This window comes from Mobula hypostoma, chromosome 31 (assembly GCF_963921235.1).
Source record: "Mobula hypostoma chromosome 31, sMobHyp1.1, whole genome shotgun sequence".
Lineage (NCBI taxonomy): Eukaryota > Metazoa > Chordata > Chondrichthyes > Myliobatiformes > Myliobatidae > Mobula > Mobula hypostoma.
Genome location: NC_086127.1, coordinates 8,359,508 through 8,378,722, shown reverse-complemented (window position 1 = coordinate 8,378,722; position 19,215 = coordinate 8,359,508). Strand labels below are relative to the sequence as shown.

Sequence of the window (19,215 nt, the reverse complement as noted above, 5' to 3'; positions counted from 1 at the left end):
CAGCAATAGTCACCGGCAACCGACAAGAAAGGCTTCCTTTATTCCCACTCTTTGCTTCCTGCCCATCAGCCAATACTCTATCCGTGTTCGTATCTTTCCTGTAATACCACGGCTCTTAATTTGTTAACCAGCCTCCGTGTGGCACCTTGTCAAAGGCCTTCTCAAAATCTGAATACACAACATTGACCGATTATCCTTTGTCTATCCTACTTGTTATTTCTTCAAACAATTCCAACAGATTTGTCAGGCATGATATTTCCTGAAGAAATTATGCTGGCTTCGACCTATTTTATCATGTGCCTCCAAGTACTCCAAAATCACATCCTTAACTATCGAGTCCAAAATCTTCCCAACCACTGAGGTCAGACTAACAAGCCTATAAGTTACTTCCTTCTGCCTCTCTCCTTTCTTAAAGAGTCAAGTGAAATTTTCAATTTTCCTTTCTTCTGGAACTATGCCAGAATCAATTGATTTTTGAAATATCATTACTATCACCTCCACAATCACTTCAGGCACTGCCCTTGGAACTCTGGGCTGCATACAATCATGTCCAGGTGAATTATCTACCTTCAGACCTCTTAACTTCCCAAGAACCTTCTCCCTTTTAATGATGACTTCACATACTTCTGTCCCTTGACACTCTCGACATTCCGGCATACTGCTATTGTCTTCCGCAGTGAAGACTGATGCAAAAATGTCTTCAGTTCATCCATTTGGAGAGCAAGTTTGTAAATCTGACTGCAGCAAAGGACTGGGAATGGCGAGGGTGGACTGCCACGGGAGGGGTGTGGGAGAAATAGCAGAGAAGGTTGGCCAGGGATGAGGGAGTGTGCAGTCAAGCCAGCCCTGAGGCAGCATGTAAAATAATTTGATTACAAACAATTGGTTTACTGATTACAGAATGTCTCTCGTGCTTCCAGCTCCCTCCCCTCTTCCTTCACCTTGTCCCAATCATGATTCCCTTCTCCCTGCCCCCTTTCCACTTTCAGTCCACACAGATCATCAGGTTTATTATCACTAACATACTGTATGTCAGGAATTTTTTTTCTGCGGCAACAGTACAAGGCAACACGTAAAATTACTGCATTACTTTGTCTTGTAACTTGGCCCCACAGGAGTGATGATTAATTTCACTACATACATGTAAACACTGTTGAATGATAATAAACTTGAACTTGAATTGGCTTATGAGAGATTCCAGGATACAGAGTTATGGATTCACACACTTTCACGAGACTTGGTACCTGAAGTTATCCCTCCTGCTGGGACAGAAGACGTTTTCTTAGAAAAATCTTCAGTGGATGATCCTTCAGACTGTTTCTCTGTGGAAGTCCCACGACCTGGAATACAGAAATGGAGAAACAGGAGAGTGGAAACACTGAAACAGATCATTAGGCAAGATGTAAGTCTGAGGGGAAAGGGACTCAGAGTGTGAAGAAACTAACATTATCTGTCTCCCTTCACTGACTCTCCCTCCCACGCCACCATAATGCTGGGTCTCTCCCTTCAGAGCATCAGGGTGAATTTCTGTGATGAAAAATGGCGATGAGGATTCCCTTCAGTAAATCCCACCACCAATTCCTGAGCTTGCAGACTCCTCTGGGCTTATGGTCAAACCCAGATCTGCTTCTCTCCTTCAACCCCTCCACTCCATCCTCCACACCTTCCTGCTCTCTCATTTCACCTCATCCTTTCCAAAACCTACAGTGCCTTCTCCCCTCAAAGCCAACCCAAACCCAACTCCAATCCTGACCCTATTCATCACCCCATGAAGACAATCTTTACTCAAAGATACAACATTACTTCAAACCTTCAGCATTCTCCACTGGCAAGTCCAACAATGCACTCGCATGCCCCAACTCTTCAAAAACTCCCCTGAACTCTGACACAGTGCTCCCCAATATCACTAACCTCCATGGACTCACTGGGTTACCATGTTTCCCACCACCCCCAACACACAATGATCATTGTCCTATCCCTCATCCACCCAATCCTAACACTACCCCTTTGATCAGCCCACACCATTTCTCATCCTTGACCCTCCACTCTCTTCTCTTCTCCCTGTCACACTCTCCGTTCCATTCTCTCATTCCACTGCCTTGCCTTTCTTTCCCCATGATCAATCCTCCACTCCCCCTCCAGCCCTTCCCCACATTCCTTCCACTACCCATAACCTCTGAGCCTCCATCCTCCAACTGCCCTCCTTCCCCTCACACACCTGGTCTTTCCTACCCTCTCTTCTCCTTCCCTCCACTTCCCTCTCCCTCTCTACCCTGACTCTTTCCATTCTCCCTAATTCACTTCCATTCTCACTCATCTTCTCTATTTCCCTCAATCCTCCCCTACCTTGTCCCTAATCTCTTTTGCTCTCTCTCCTTCTCTCCACTTCACTCTCCCTCATCCTCTGACCCCTCCTTCACTCATCTCCATCCTTCCCAGGGATCACACACAAATTAAACATCCGGATCTGTGGAGATGTGCAGTAAACATCACAGGGACTGTAATGGGTTCCCGTTGTTCGTGCATTCCCCGGCCCAACACAGAGTGTTGAGCTACAGGGTTCACAGTGTGGCAGCAATTCCTCAACCCTGCTTCAGGACGAGCCCCTCCAGGGATGGGCAGCACTGAGATACACTGGTGCAGTGAGTAATGCAAATACAGTCAGAGCGTCAGAGAGCTCTACAGCACAGAAATAGGCCCATCGAGTCCATGCTGACCTTCTATTATGCCTATTCCCTTCGTCCCACACTTACTTCTATATTTACTGAGATACAGCTCAGAATGGGCTCTGCCAGCCCTTTGGGCCGTGCTACCCAGCTAGTCCGAGCCTAATCACAGAACAATTTTCAATGGCCAGTTATCCCACCGACCGGTACATCTTTGGTCAGTGGGAGGAAACCGTAGCACCCAGAGGAAATCCACGCAGGTATGGAGAGAACAGACAAACTCCTTAAAGGTAGTGGTGGGAAATGAACCTGGGTGGCTTTCGACTGTAAATGTTGTGTGAATCACTACACTACCATGCCACAGCCCTCCAAACCAGTCCCATCCTTATACTAATCCAAACAAGACAACGTTCCAGGCAACGGCAGGAAATGAACCCTGGTTGCCTTCGACTGTAAACATTGTGCAAATCACTACATTACCATGCCATAGCTCTCCATACCAGTCCCATCCTCATACTCTTCCAAAGATCTCTTCATCAAACACAACCACCACCCTTTGGACACAGTACATATAGCTCACACACAAATTAATATCACCACTCATAAATTAATAAATAGTAAGCTGCATTTGCAACACTGGTTAAAAAGTAGACAGTATCATGCTTCAAGTGTGATGAGAACTGGCTGGAGTCAGGGAGGTCAGTGTCTTTCAGCCTGGGGGAAGAAGCTGTTTCCCATCTTTGTGGTAGTCTTTAAGATACAAGACACCAGCCATACACCAGAAATTGGAGAGTGTCACGGGGCAGAAGCAGATGTCACTAAGGAGAAGGTGCTCAGGAAGCTGAAAGGTCTGAGGGTAGATAAGTCACCTGGACCAGACGGACTGCACCCCAGGGTTCTGAAAGGTAGCTGAGATGATCGTGAAGGCATTAGTCGTGATCTTTCATCAACCACTAGATTCTGGAATGGTTGTGGAGGACTGGAAAACTGTTAATGTCACTCCACCCTTTTAGAAAAGGAGGGAAGTAAAGACAGGAAATTATAACACGAGGAATTCTGCAGATGCTGGAAATTCAAGCAACACACATCAAAGTTGCTGGTGAACACAGCAGGCCGGGCAGCATCTCTAGGAAGAGGTACAGTTGATGTTTCAGGCCCAGACCCTTCGTCAGGACTAACTGAAGGAAGTGTTAGTAAGAGATTTGAAAGTGGGAGGGGGAAGGGGGAGATCCAAAATGATAGGAGAAGACAGGAGGGGGCGGGATGGAGCCAAGAGCAGGACAGGTGATTGGCAAAAGGGATATGAGAGGATCATGGGACAGGAGGCCCAGGGAGAAGGAAAAGGGGGAGGGGGGGAAAAAACCCAGAGGATGGGCAAGAGGTATAGTCAGAGGGACAGAGGGAGAAAAAGGAGAGAGAGAGAAAGAATATATGTAAATAAACAACGGATGGGGTACGAGGGGGAGGTGGGGCATTAGCTGAAGGTAGAGAAGTCAACGTTCATGCCATCAGGTTGGAGGCTACCCAGACAGAATATAAGGTGTTGTTCCTCCAACCTGAGTGTGGCTTCATCTTTACAGTAGAGGAGGCCGTGAATAGACATATCAGAATCGGAATGGGATGTGGAATTAAAATGCGTGGCCACTGGGAGATCCTGCTTTCTCTGGCAGACTGAGCGTAGGTGTTCAGTGAAACGATCTCCCAGTCTGCGTCGGGTCTTGCCAATATATAGAAGGCCACATCGGGAGCACCAGACGCAGTATATTACCCCAGCCGACTCACAGGTGAAGTGCAAACGCATCTCCCCCATTTCACGTACATCTGCTCTCGCTCCATCCTCCCGCCACCCCACTAGAAATAGAGTTCCCCTGGTCCTCACCTACCACCCCACCAGCCTCCGGGTTCAACATATTATTCTCCGTAACTTCCGCCACCTCCAACGGGATCCCACCACTAAACACATCTTTCCCTCCCCCCTCCTCTCTGCTTTCCACAGGGATCACTCCCTACGCGACTCCCTTGTCCATTCGTCCCCCCCATCCCTCCCCACTGATCTCCCTCCTGGCACTTATCCTTGTAAGCAGAACAAGTGCTACACATGCCCTTACACTTCCTCCCTTACCACCATTCAGGGCCCCAGACAGTCCTTCCAGGTGAGGCGACACTTCACCTGCATTCACCAGCAACTTTGATGTGTGTTACAGGAAATTATAGCCCATTTAGCTTGACTTCAGCAGATGGGAAGATGGAGACCATTATCAAGGATGAAGTTTTGGGGTACTTGGAGGCACATGGCAAAATAGGCCTCAGTCAGCATGGTTTCCTTGACGGGACATCTTGCCTAACAAATCCACTGGAATTCTTTGAGAAAATATCAGGCAGAACAGACAAAGAAGAATCGGTGGATGTTGTGAATTTGGATCTTCAGAAGGCCAATAACAAGGTGTCGCACATGATGCTACTAAACAAGATGAGTGCCCATGATATCACAGGAAAGATAATGGCTACTGTAGTTAGAAGAATGGCTGACTGACAGAGGCAAAGAGTGGAAATACAGGTTTTTTCATGACTGCTGGTGTTCTATAGGGAGAATTCATAAGGATGAAGGGGGATCTCATTGAAACTTTTCGAATGTTGAAAGGCCTGGACAGGCTAGATGTGCAAAGGATGTTTCCCATGGTGGGAGAGTCTAGGACAAGAGGGCCCAGCCTCAGGATAGAGGGGCGCCCTTTCAAAACAGAGATGCAGAGAAATTTCTTTGGCCAAAGGGTGGTGAATTTGTGGAATTTAATGTCCACATGCAGCTGTGGAGGCCAGGTCATTGGGTTTATTTAAGGCAGAGATTGATAGGTTCTTGACTGGATATGGCATCAAAGGTTATGGGGAGAAGGGTGGGAAATGTGGTTGAGGAGGAGACGGGAAAAAAGGATCAGCCATGATTGAATGGCAGAGCAGACTCGATGGTCTAATCCTGCTCCTATGTCTTATGGTCTTATTGCCCAAATGTGAGTCGTAGAGTTTATGAAAATGAGTGTGTCGGTTCTGCAATCAGTTCAGAGATGAGGTGAGTAAAGTTATCCACACTGGTTTAGGAGCCTGATGATTGGTGTTCCTGAACCTGGGGGGTCTGGGACCTCAGGCTCCTGGACCCATTTCCAACGTCAGACCCCATTCCTTCGTGATGAACCCTCTGACTCACAACCAGTCAGTTACTTAACTCTCCCCCTTCACAAAGCCCAGCTCTCAACCCTTGTTCCCGACTGTCAGACCACCCACAAGCTGCCCACACAAACAGCCACAGTGGCTTGTTGTTGAAAGGTACAGCATCTTCCTTTCAATGCCCTCCCACAACTCCAGCACCTCAGTGTACAATTCCCTCCCCACCTCCGTAAGAGGGACCTCAATGCACGACTGACAATTGTCAGACAGGGGACGAGCCACTGACACCGGTGATCCCCACCCCAGGGGAAACCACATCCAACAGGGGAGATTATACACGAGCTACAAGGACATCAGTGAGAGAGGTTGTCCATTCCCCACAGAAACAAGGTCTTGGTGCCTGAGGACGTATCTCCTGCTGGGACAGGGGGCAGTTCCCAGCTGAGTTTACCAGTAGATGACCCTTTGGCTTGTTCCTCTGTGGAATTCCAGTGAACTGGAATAAAGGACCACAGACGTGGGAGGGTGATGGAGAGGAGAGACCAAACCTGGTGATCAGGCTGGGACAGAGGGGAGAAACCAAAACCATTTGGTGTCCCTTCACCAATTCGCTCTCTCAAACCTCAGTCACTCCATGTGACTCCCCTCAGTGGGAGTGAGGAGGAATTTCCAGGACTGAAACTGAAGAGAATCATTCCCTTTGATGAACCCAACCATGGATACCTGAGCTTGCAGACCCTGCTAGGGTGGTGGACAAACCCGGACCAGGTCCTCCAGTCACAGATCCCTGGGGTTCCTGAGATGTGTCTGACTGGGGATCTGCAAAGAGAGAAACAGGGTGAGTGGGGAAAGACGAGCAGCGGATCAGGGTGGAGATAGTAAAGGAGATGGGGAGTGGTCATCATGACTGGAAACATCTATAATCCACCAGTGTGAAACTGATCAAAGCTCTGGATATGGACACAACACAATCCTCTCCGGCTCTTCACTCAATCCCCTCCTCTCAGTGTCCATTCCTCACTCCACTGCCCCCTACCATCCCCCACTGCTCTGCCCTACACTCCTGCACTTCCCACCCATCCCTCACCCCATGAAGATCATTCTCAACAACCACTTAAACCCCAAACAAGAGAAAATATGAAGATGCTGGAAATCCTGATGAAGAGACTCAAACCGAAATGTTGACTTTTTAACTCTTTTCCATAGATGCAGTCTGGCCTGCTGAGCTCCTACAGCAGTTTGTGTGTATAACTACGTAAATCCTCTCGCCTACCAACCCACATCTCTCAGTCCTTGTTCTCCGACATCATTATCATCACGTGTTATGGCATATCACGTGGGTGATCAAGGTCTGTCCATCACCATGATTGTTCTGGGTGGTGAGACAGAAAGGGTCTCTGACATCATCATCATCACGTGTTATGTCATATCACATGGGTGATCAAGGTCTGTCCATTGTTACATACCTCGTGGGTATCTTGTGACTGCCTTATGACCATGATGTAATTGAGTATCTTGTGAGCATGATGTAATGGTCTTGTGATGGTGGGTGATGTAATCTTCCCACCAGTGTGAGGTCACATGATGTAATTTTCCCGCAGCTGAGGTCACGTGATGACATGTTCCCTACAGGTATATAAAGGGGTAACCCCTGTTGTCATGGAGTTAATTCGTCATTTAATTCATTAGGTACTTCGTTATGCTGCGTATTTGTCTCATGACACAGTTTTGTTTTAAAGTGGAGTTTTACTTTTTATTGTATGGTACAAAAATGTTGTGTCAGCAGTTTTGCCAATCGCTGCCAGTTTTTGTTTGTTGTACCTTTGTTTTACCTTTACAGTCTACCATTGGAGAGTGAAGACCTTACTAAAGTACAGGAACCCGAAGGATTGAGTGAAGTTGGTGTCGTTTGGAGGTTTCATAAAGGATCGACCTTATTGAATCTTCGTTCAGGAATAGTGGCCTGCATCTGAGATATCCCTGCAAGATCAGGAAGGTTTGTGCAGTGTTCACCCTCCAGGAAAAAGGTCACTTCCTTTAAGCCATTTTATTTCCTTCATCATGAATTCTTTGGACAAGGCATCTCTCGGCTGGGATCAGCAGTAACGTCACGTCTCCAAAGAAATCTGTTTTCATTGAAGTCTCTCCATACTTACTGTATAAACCACTTGGACTTTTGAATTTACCACTTTAAGACTGTGTTCGAATTTACCACTTTAAGAACTGTTCCAGAGTTGCCGTATAGCAGTTAACTTCTGGTTAAATTAGTCGTTTGAATACTTCTCACTATTGTTGAGCAGAATTTAATAAATGTTTATGTTTGTTCATAAAACCTGACTCAATTATATATTCATTGTTGCTGATGACGTTCTGATTGCTGATAATTGTTCTGGGCAAATTTTTCAACAGAAGCAGTCTGCCATTGCCTTCATCTGGGCAGTATCTTTACAGCATGGGTGGCTCCAGCCATTATAAACACTCTTCAGAGATTGTCAACCTGGCATCAGTGGTCGCATAACCAGGGCTTGTGACATGTACCAGCTGTTCATACCACCAACTGCTCCAAGGCTTCACGTGACTCTGATCGGGTGGTGGGAGAGTGGGGTAGGAGGCTTGCTACATTTCAGCCACACTTGACAAGCAGGGCAATAGAAGGAAGGAGCACCTTACACCTCCTTTGGTAGAGACATATCTCCACCCCGCCAGTTCTCTGTCATCTTATTGCAACCAACCCCATAGACTGTTCTCCACAACAATGCTCACTGACTTTGGAGAGACGGTGGATGTTGGTGGAATTTGATGTGAGATGGAGAGAAGGATCAGCTGAATAATCACTATCACCTCATCAGGACGCACATCCAGCAGTGAATCAGTCTATAAGAGGTTCGCTGTCACAGGGCGAGAAACTGAAAAACCCCAATGGACATGAGAGCTGATACCTGAGGATGTCTCTCCCACTGAGACAGAGGATGATGATGGGGTGGGTTGTCCTGTAGATGATCCATCGGGCTGATCCATTGTGGAAGCCTCCAGGTCTGGAACAAAGTAACAGAGAAATGGGAGCGTGGCAGAGATTAAACAGGGACAACATTCATAAAGATGAGAGACTCTGCAGATGCTGAAAACCCAGAGCAACACATACAAAATGCTGGAAGAGCTGAGCAGGTCAGGGTGCATCTCTGGAGGGGAATAAACTGTGAAGGTTTTGGGCTGAGACCCTTCATCAGCACTGGAAAGGAAGGGGGAAGAAGCCAGAATAAAGAGGTGGGGAGGAGTACAGCTGTCAGGTGATAGGTGAAGCCAGGTGAGTGGGAAGGTGGGTGGGTGAGGGAGGGGGTGATTTGAGAAGCTGGGAGGTGACGTGTGGAAGAGGTAAAGGGCTGAACAGGAGTAATCTAAAGAGAGAGGACAGTGGACCAGAGAATAAAGGAATGGAGGAGGGGGACCAGAGGGAGATGATGGGCAGGTGAGCAGAAGAGAAGGGCTAAGAGGGGAGCCAAAAAGAGAATGGAAAAAGAGAGCATTGGTAGGGGTATAAATTACCGGAAGTTAGAGAAATCAATGTTCATGCCGTCAGTTTGGACGCTACCCAGACACAATATGTTGGCCCTCCAAACTAAGTTTTACCTCATCATATCAGTGGATAGATGTGGGAGTGGGAGTGGGAATGGGAAGCTGAATTGAAATGGGTAGCTACTGGGACAACAATTTGAAAAGGAGGTCTCTGATCTGAAGAGATACCAAAACCATCCAGTCCCTGTTCAGCAACTCTCCTTCGTGAATATCTGTGACCAGTCACTACTCTCAGTCAAAGCCCAGATGAATATTGAGCCCATGGATACCTGAGTTCACAGACCCTGCTGGGGTGGTGGTCAAACCTGAACCAGAGTCTCCAGTCGCTGATCCCTGGGGTTCCCAAGATGTGTCTGACTGGGAATCTGTAATAAGAAGATATACAAAGGAAGGTTAAAGTAGTAAACAAGTTTTACATTAGATCAGGAAGGAATTCAATAGCAGGAACAGGAGGCTCAAGTCAAGGTCAAATCTGTCCTCTGAAATACACACACTCCCCTCTCCTTGTGACCATCCTCCTGTGTCACTCTCAGTCACTCCACCCCTCTCTGTTCATTCCTCCCACGCCACTCTCTCCAACCCCCAACAGAGCCTCATCCCTCACGACTCACCAAACCCAGCCCAACAAACAGGAGAGAGGAACCACTGACTCCATCATTCACACCCCTCCCCACAATGCACTGTACATCCAGTAGGTGAACTGGTCCACGGGAGGTTCAACCTCACAGAGTGATAGAGACTGAATGAACACAGACAGACTGTGACTTGGTACCTGAGGATATGTCTCCCGCTGGGACAGAGGACGGTGTCTGGGTGAGTTCTCCAGTAGATAATCCTTTAGTTTGTCCCAGTGTGGAACCCTCCAGTTCTGGAACAAAGTAACAGAGACATGGGAAATGGCCACAGCTTAAACAACACAACAGGGACAATAATTTGTACAGACGAGGGATTCTGCAGATGCGGTAAATCTGGAGCAACACACACAAAATGTTCAAGGAACTGAGCATGTCAGTTAGCATCTCTGGAGAGGGATAAACGGTCGATGTTTGGGCTAAGGCACTTCATCAGGACTGGAAAGGAAGAGGGCAGAAGCCATGATAAGATGGTGAAGAGAGTACAAAATGGCAGGTGAAAGGTGAAAGCAGGTGAGCGAGAGGATGTCTGGGGGAGTGAACAGGATGATGTGAGAAGCTGGGAGGTGATAGGTGTAAGAGGTAAAGGGCTGAAGGAGGATAAATCCAATGAGAGAGGACAGTGAACCATGGATTAATAGATGGAGGAGGGGTCCAAAGGAAGGAGATGGGCAGTTGAGGAGAGGGGAAGGGCTGAGAGGAGAGCCAGAATGGGAATGGAAAAAGAGAGAAGTGGGAGAGAGGAGAAAGTACCAAAAGTTAGAGAAATCGATATTCATGACATCAGGTTGCAGGCTATCCATACGGAATATGAGATGTTGCTCCTCAAACCTGAGGGTAGTCTCCTCAGAATGGGAGTGGGACGTTGAATTAAAATGGGTAGCCACCAGAACCACAATTAGACAAAGAGGTCTCTGATTTTAAAAGAAACCAAAACCATCTAGTCACCATTCACCAACTGTCCCTCCCAAACTCCTGCGACTTGACACTTCTCTCAGTCAAAGCCCAGATGAATATCGAGGACAAAAGGAGGAAAGATCGTTCCATTCATTGACCCCTCATCCCATCACAAATACCTAATCTCAGAGACCCTGCTGGGGTGGTGGTCAAACCCACACCAGGTTCTCCGATCACTGATCCCAGGAGTTACCGAGTGGTATCCAACAGGGCATCAACTTCTGAGCTTGTAGACCCTCTGGGGTGGTGATCAAACCCACATCAGATTCTCCCATCGCTGATCTTTGAGGTTCCCAAGCTGTGTCTGACAGGGAATCTGTACCTGAGCTCATCGACCCAGCTGGTGTGGTGATCAAACCCGGACCAGGTTCACCTGTCGCTGATCGCTGTGCTTCCTGAGTTGTGTCGGAATGGGAATCTGCAAGAAAAAGATATACAAAGGAAAGGTAAAGTAGTAAACAAGTTTTACGTTCAATCAGGAATGAACTCAATGGCAGGGAACAGGAGGCTCAAGTCCAGGTCAAATCTGTCCTCTGAAATACACACACTCCGTTCTCCTTTGCTCTTTAATACTTCTACCCTTGTCTCTCAAATCTCTCTCCTCACATCTCACTCTCTCAGCATTCACTCTGTCTGCATCACTCTCTTGTCAGTCTCTCCTTCCTTCCCTCCAGTTGGAGTGTCACTCTCATTGATCTCTCTGCCCAATTCTCCTTACACAGTCATCACTCTCTCTTCATTCGCCACATTTCTCCCTCCCCAGCATTCCACCTCCCTCTCTCCATCCCTCTCTCCTGTGTGTTTTCACCCATTTCCTTCTGTCCACTGTGACGGGGTCCTGAATTACCCCTATGAACTGTGCTTTTTGAAGAGAGAGAGAGGGAGGTGTCCAACACAGAAACCTTGCTATTAAGAGAGAGAGAGGCGAAGATTGCTTGGAGATGGTGTTGTGGTTTCTCTGCAGCATGTTTACACTTCCCAAGGATACTGGCAGCTTCTAAGTTCTTAAAGAGAGAGAGGGAGGAGCTACTTGGTGGACAGCTGGTGTTCAGCACAACAGTACTTAAACCAGCACAATTGCTTGTTTCACAGGACACACAGACGCACAAGGGTGTGGTGAAGTTACCACTATCCTGTTCAGGTGCCCACGAGTGTGGGACTGTGGATCGATTACGAGGTATCAATCTGTGATTATTAGTGCGTGAACGAGCGACCTTGTGTAGTCTATCAGTGTGTCTAGCCCTCGCCTGGGTTGGTAGACTATCACTCAAAGATGGTGCTCTTAAGTTGGTTAAGTTTGGCTAACGTGGAAATTTTGGAGTACAACGGGAAGATCAACGGCACTAGCAAACCCCCACACTCTCCAATTCACAGATACATTCTCATCCTGGACACATGTACCCCCTGTCTAAATGCCCTGTCACCCCAAACCCCCTTACTCCCCAATTCACAGATACATTCTCATCCAGCACACATCTAACACCCTGTCTAAATGCCCTGTCACCCCAAACCCCCTCACTCCCCAATTCACAGATACATTCTCATCCAGCATTGGTCACTTTTCATCTTTTCTTGCTGGTGTTTAACATATTTATATTGCTGCTTGATCTAATATCATGGTGCCAGTAACATTACAGTGTTTTACATAAACATGCACAGCCTCTTCAGGACATGCCATTCAGGGACTTGGACTAATATTATTTTCCAGCAGCATTTTCTGGATCATAACTCTGTGTGCTGTGTATGGCTGTATAGATCTCTGCAAAAGTCCTGGGCACATATACACAGCCAGGGTTCCTCAGACTTTAGCACAGTACTATATTTGTCAATGTGGAGAGGAGACAGAGTCTGTAAATCTGTGGGAGCAACAGATATTGTGAATGGTGAGGGTGGAGAGCCATGGGAGAGGTAGCTGAGGAAGAGTGCTGTGGAGGGAAGCAGGGTTGTTGGAGTGGCTGAAGACACACCTAGCCCTGAAACACGAGGTAATGTAATTGCTTCCAAAAATTGGTTTATTGATCATTACAGAATGTCTGTCTGATACTTCCAGCTCCCTCCCCTCTTTCCAAACCATGATTCCCCTCTCACTACTCCCTTCCCATTCTCAGTCCACAATGGAGACCCATCTCAGAGACAGGTTTGTCACAGCTCACATATTTACTGAATGACATACTTGCATGAAATTTGTTACCTGAAGTTGTGTCTCCTACTGGGACAGAAGATGTTTCTTGGGAAAATTCTCCAGTGGGTGACCCTTCAGACTGTTTCTCTGTGGAAGTCCCAGAACCTGGAATAAAGAAACAGAAAACAGGAGAGTGGAAACACTGAAACAGATCATTAGGCAAGACATGAGTCTGAGGAAAAGAGGACTGGGAATGTGAAGAAACCAACATTATCTCTCTCACTGTATTCAGACCCACGTCCACCACTTGACCGACAGCTCATTCCACAGTCTCAGTACCCTCTGAGTGAAGAAGTTGATCCTCAAGTTGCCCCTTAACTACTTCACCTTTCACCCTAAACCCATAACCTCTAGTTCTGCACTTATGCAATGTCAGTGGAAAACCTGAGCTTGTATTTACACTACCAATATCCCTCATCATTTTATATACCTCCATCCAATCTCCCTTCATTCTCCTTCACTCCAGGAAATGAAGTCCCAACCTACTGAACCTGTCCCAGTAACACAGGTCCTCAAGTCCCAGCAATATCCTTGTAAATTTTCTTTGCACTCTTTCCAATCTTATTGATATCTTTCCTGTTGATACGTGACCAGAACTTTACACAATATTCCAAATTCAGCCTCACCAATGTCCTATACAATTTCAACATAACATCGCAACTCCTCTGCTCAATACTTTGATTTATGAAGGCCAAACTTGCAAAAGCTTTCCACGACCCTACCTAACTGTGGTGCCATTTTCAAGTAATTATGAATCTCTGTTCCCAGCTTGAGCAGGGGAGTGAGGAGGAATTTCCAGGACTGAAACCAAGGAGAATCATTCCCTTTGGTGAACCCAACCACGGATACTTGAGCTTTCAGACCCTGCCGGGGTGGTGGACAAACCCGGACCAGGTCCTCCAGTCGCAGATCCCTGGGGTTCCTGAGTTGTGTCCGACTGGGAATCTGCAAGGAGAGAAACAGGGTGGGTGGGGACAGACGAACAGTGGATCAGGGTGGAGAGAGTAAATGAGATGGGGAGTGGTCATCATGACTAGGAACATCTGGAATCTACCAGTGTGAAACTGGTGAAACCTCTGAATCTGGACACAACATAACCCTCTCAGACAACCCATCCCTCCTTCTTCACTCAATCCTCTCCTCTTAACTCAGTGCCCATTCCGCACTCCTCTGACCCCCCCTACCATCCTTCACTCCTCCACCTCCCACCCATCTCTCACCCGATAATCATTCTCAACAACCACTTAAATCGCAAATAAGAGAAAATCTGCAGATGCTGGATATCCTGATGAGGGGTCTTGGCCTGAAACGTCAACTTTTTACTCTTTTCCGTAGATGCTGTCTCGCCTGCTGAGTTCCTCCAGCATTTTGTGTGTAAATCAAGGTCGGTCCATCACCATGATTGTTCTTGGCAAATATTCGACAGAAGCAGTTTGCTATTGCCTTCATCTGTGCAGGATGGGTGACTCCAGCCATTATCAATACTCTTTAGAGATTGCCTACTTGGCGTCAGTGGTTGCAGAACCAGTATATGTGATATGCACCAGCTGCTCATACAACCATCCAATACCTGCTCCCATGCCTTCTCCTGACGCTGATCGTGGGGGGCGGAGGGGGTGCTAATCAGATGCTACACCTTGCCCAAGGGTGACCGGCAGCTAGTGGAGGGAAGGAAATCCTCACACCTTCTTTGGTAGAGATGCATCTCCACCTCGCCAGTTCTCTGCCTGTCATCTTATTTCAACAACCGCATGGACTGTTCTCCACAACAACGCTCACCGTCTTTGAAGAGACGGTGGATGTTGGTGGAATTTGATGCAAGATGGAGAGAAGGATCAGCTGAACAATCACCATCACCTCACCAGGACGCACATCCAGCAGGTGAATCAGTCTATAAGAGGTTCGGTGTCACAGTGAGAAACTGAAAAACCCCAATGGACACGAGACCTGATACCTGAGGATGTCTCTCCCACTGAGACAGCGGATGGTGATGGGGTGGGTTGTCCTGTAGATGATCCATCGGGCTGATCCATTGTGGAAGCCTCCAGGTCTGGAACAAAGTAACAGAGACATGGGAGAGTAGCAGAGATTAAACAACACAGAGAATAATTCACAAAGACAAGGAACTCTGAAAATCCAGCACAACACACAAGAATGCTGGAAGAACTCAGCAGGTCAGGCTCCATTCATTGATCCCTCCCCCATCACGGATACCTGAGCTCATAGACCCGGCAGGGGTGGTGGTCAAACCAGGACCAGACTCTTCTGTTGTTGATTCCTGGGGTTCCCAAGTTGTGTCCAGCAGGGAATCTGTAATAAGAAGATAAACAAAGGAAGGGTAAAATGGTAAAACGAGTTTTACATTAAATCAAGAAGGAACTCAACGGCAGGGAACAGAAGGCTTGTCCAGGTCAAATCTGTCCTCTGAAATACACACACTCTCCTCTCCTTTGCTCTTTAATATCTCTACCCTTATCTCTCAAATACCTCCCCTCACATCTCCCTCTCTCGGCATTCACTCTGTCTGCATCACTCTCCTGTCAGTCTCTGCTTCCTTCCCTCTAGTTGGAGTGTCACTCTCACTCATCTCTCTGCCCAACTCTCCTTACACAGTCATCACTCTCTCTTCACTCTCCACATTCCTCCCACTCCAGCATCCCACCTCTCTCTCCATCCCTCGCTCCTGTGTGTTTTCACCCATTTCCTTCTGTTCACGTACTGAATCACTCAAATCCCACTCCGGTCGTCTCTATGTCTCATCAGTCACCGTGCAACTCCTCACAGTCATTCCTCCCTTCCTCTCTGTGACCATCCTCCCCTCTCACCTCCATCACTCCTCCCCTCCCTCCTGTGTCACTCTCAGTCACTCCACCCCTCTCTGTTCATTCCTCCCACCCCACTCTCTCAAACCCCCAACAGAGACTCACCCCTCTTGACTCACCAAACCCAACAGGAGAGAGGAACCACTAACTAAATCAAGAACCTGATGTCTGAGGGGTAATAACTGTTCCTGACCCTGGTGCTGTGGGTCCTGAGGCTCCTGTACCGTCTTCCTGATGGCAACAACATGAAGAGAGCATGTCCTGGGTGGTGGAGGTTCCTGATGATGAATGCTGACAACTTTCCATGTCGATATGCTCAATGGTGGGGAGGGCTTTATCCTTAGAGATACAGCACAGTAACTGGCCCAACGAGCCCCACCACCCATGTGACCAATTAACGTACTAACCCAGACGTCTTTGTAATGTGGGAGGAAACCGACACAGTCACAGGGAGAATGTACAAACTCCTCACAGACAGTGACGGTAACAATTAAACAAATAGTGAAAATATCCTGTCTGAACATCACTCCAAACCTCACCCACCAGACACTTTCATTTCCTCCACCCCTGAACACCAGGTCTCAGCCCTCCTGCTCTGTCACTGAGCCGTCTCCACATGTCTTCCAGACTGGTCTCTGTCCAAGACAGGTCATTCCGGATGAGTGAATCACCGTCATGTACTCCTGAGATTGTCAGTGGGGATAGGACGGACTCCATCATTCACATCCCACTGAGAAACACAGATAACGACTGAATCAGCTCACGAGAGCCTGTAGGACACAGAGTCGTCGAATGACCCCCCTCCCCCACTGTCACAGGACTTGCTACCTGAGGATGTGCCCCGCGATGGGACAGAGGGCGGTTCCTGGGTGGTCCCTCCAGTCGATGACCCTTTGGCCTGTTCCCTTGGAGAAGTTCCCAGGTCTAGGATAAAGGAACAGAGACGTGGGAGAGAGAAAATCACCGAAACATCGTACCTCTCTCCTACCACTAAGTCTCATCCAAAATCTTCATCACTACGGGTGACTCCCATTATTCGGAGTCGGGATGAAATTCTGGGACAGACCACAGGGATCAGCGTTCCCTTCAATGACCCCACCACCAATTCCTGAGCTGTGGACCATCCAGTGTCTCTCCCCCAACGGGCAGACAGCCAGACAGCCAGACCTTTTCCTTGGGTGGAAGTGGCTAATACCAGGGGGTGTAATTTTTTTTAGGTGACTGGAGGAAAGAATGGGGGGGGGCGGGGCGGGAGGATATCAGCGGTAAAGTTCTTTAAACAGAGAGTGGTGGGTGTGTGGAACACCCTGCAAGGGGTGGTGTTACAGACAGATACATACGAGGTGTTTCACAAACCTATATGGATGACAGAAACATAGAGGGTTATATAGGAGGGAAGGGTTAGATTGATCTCAGAGTAGGTCTGCACAACATTGTGGGCCAAAGGGCCTGTGCTGTATTGTACTGTTCTGTGTTCTATGATCTCTGTCTCAGGCCAGACTGGGCAGTTTCATTCTGACCCAGGTATGAAGGGGGATATGAGAAAGGTGATCACAGAGCACGGGCAGGGCAGCCGACTGGAAAACTCAGCCCGTGGTGTGTGTTGGTGACTCAGGACGTCCCAGAATTTCCCCACAACTACCACACTGCTGTGTCACTGGGGAACGGTGACCTACCTGTACAGTACACTGCGTTACCCCGATGTTGGGGTGTCGGCTTCAGCCAATGCACAAAGTAACCGGAGCAGTTTTTCACCCTGATCTCCAGGCTCCAGTGACAGGTGTCTTCACCCGCAGTGAAGCAAACGGTCCTGGTCACCTCCCCCTCTCCCTCGCTGGGATGGGGACCTGGAATGAGATTTATAAACACTGTAAAATGTACCCGGTCCCACAGTACAGCGGGGAATGTGAATCAGGACCCACTGTAAATCAGTGATTCACAACCCACGGTCCGGTCCGGCCTCAGTCAGCACTGAGCTGCTGCCCTCTCCCTCTCCACCCCACCCTCCCCGCAGCAGCACCTTAATCTTCTGAATGAGCCTCCCACGAGGGACCTTGTCAAACGTCTGGGGGGTCTCACTGAAACCTACTGAATATTGAAATGTCTGGATGGAGTGGACATGGAGAGGAAATTTCCTACACTGGGGGAGTCAAGGACCAGAGGGCACAGCCTCACAACACAAAGAACCTCCCTTTGAACAGAAATGAGGAAGAATTTCTTTAGCCAGAAGGTGGTGAATCTGTGGAATTCATTGCCACAAACGGCTGTGGAGGTCACATCATTTATAAATGTAAAACCCCCTGGTTGAGAGGTTTTTTGATTTGTGAGGATGTCAAAGGTTACGAGGAGAAGACATAAGAATGGGGTTGAGGGGGATAGTAAATTAGCTATGATGGAATGGTGTTGCTGACACAATGGGCTGAATTGCCTAATTCTACACCTCTGTCTGATGAGCTTATGGTCTAAAATCCATGAAGACAACATCCACAGCTCAACCTTCATCAATCACCTCTATCAACTCCTCAGCAAACTCAAGTGAGACCATGAGTCATGACCTGCCCTGCAGAAAGAGACACTGCTGTCCCTTATTCACCCATGGTCTTCCCAATGCTCATAAGTCCCATCCATAAGAATCCTCTCCACTGCCTTCCCTACCACTGACGTGAGACTTACTGGTCAGAGTGTCATAGAAAGCTGCAGCACAGAAACAGGCCCTTCGGCCCATCCAGTCCATGCTGAACCATTTAAACTGCCTTGTCCCATCAACCTGCACCTGCACCATAGCCATCCATCTCTCCCATCCATGTACCAATCAAACATCTTTTACACACTGAAATCGAAATGGCATCCACCACTTGCTCAGGCAGCTCGTTCCACACTGTAGTTTCCAGGATAACTCCTAATTCCTGACATTTTCTCCACATTTGAATTGAATGTTAAATATGTTTTAGTTATTTATTTATTTGTCTATTTGGAATATGGAACATGGAATAGTGGTTTCTGGCCCTTCAGTCGCACCACCTCAGCAACCATCAACAACCACAATTAATCCTAACCTGGAATTGAACTCTGAACTCAGACGCCCCGAGCTATAATAGTGACGCACTAACCACTATGTTACCATGGTGACCATCAATTTATCCCACTATTTGGTGAACGATGATGTCTGCAGACTCCCCCAACTCCCTGGAGATTGCCCCACCCCTGAAATGAGTCTGGGATCA

At 47.8% G+C, this 19,215-nt stretch overlaps 1 protein-coding gene across 1 annotated transcript; it reads right to left on the bottom strand.

Annotated features, from left to right (window-relative positions):
• Positions 1 to 1,218: 1,218 nt before the first annotated feature.
• On the bottom strand, positions 1,219 to 17,715 carry LOC134339933 (secreted protein C-like). Its single transcript, XM_063036720.1, has 11 exons — positions 17,668 to 17,715; positions 16,820 to 16,915; positions 15,384 to 15,479; positions 15,124 to 15,219; positions 13,179 to 13,274; positions 11,310 to 11,405; positions 10,171 to 10,266; positions 9,704 to 9,763; positions 8,765 to 8,860; positions 6,549 to 6,644; positions 1,219 to 1,340 (listed from the first exon to the last, which is right to left on the bottom strand). Exons 3-11 carry the CDS (start codon positions 15,391 to 15,393, stop codon positions 1,219 to 1,221), a joined length of 768 nt encoding a protein of 255 aa, XP_062892790.1. The 5' UTR covers positions 15,394 to 15,479; positions 16,820 to 16,915; positions 17,668 to 17,715.
• Between the last annotated feature and the right edge of the window lie 1,500 nt (positions 17,716 to 19,215).

Coding starts and splice junctions, on each gene's coding strand:
- LOC134339933 (XM_063036720.1), bottom strand. Junction 8,861..9,703: donor GACTGGAGACTCTGGTTCAG/GTTTGACCACCA, acceptor ACTTTGTTCCAG/ACCTGGAGGCTTCCACAATG. Junction 1,341..6,548: donor AGCAGGGTCTGCAAGCTCAG/GTATCCATGGTT, acceptor TCTGTATTCCAG/GTCGTGGGACTTCCACAGAG.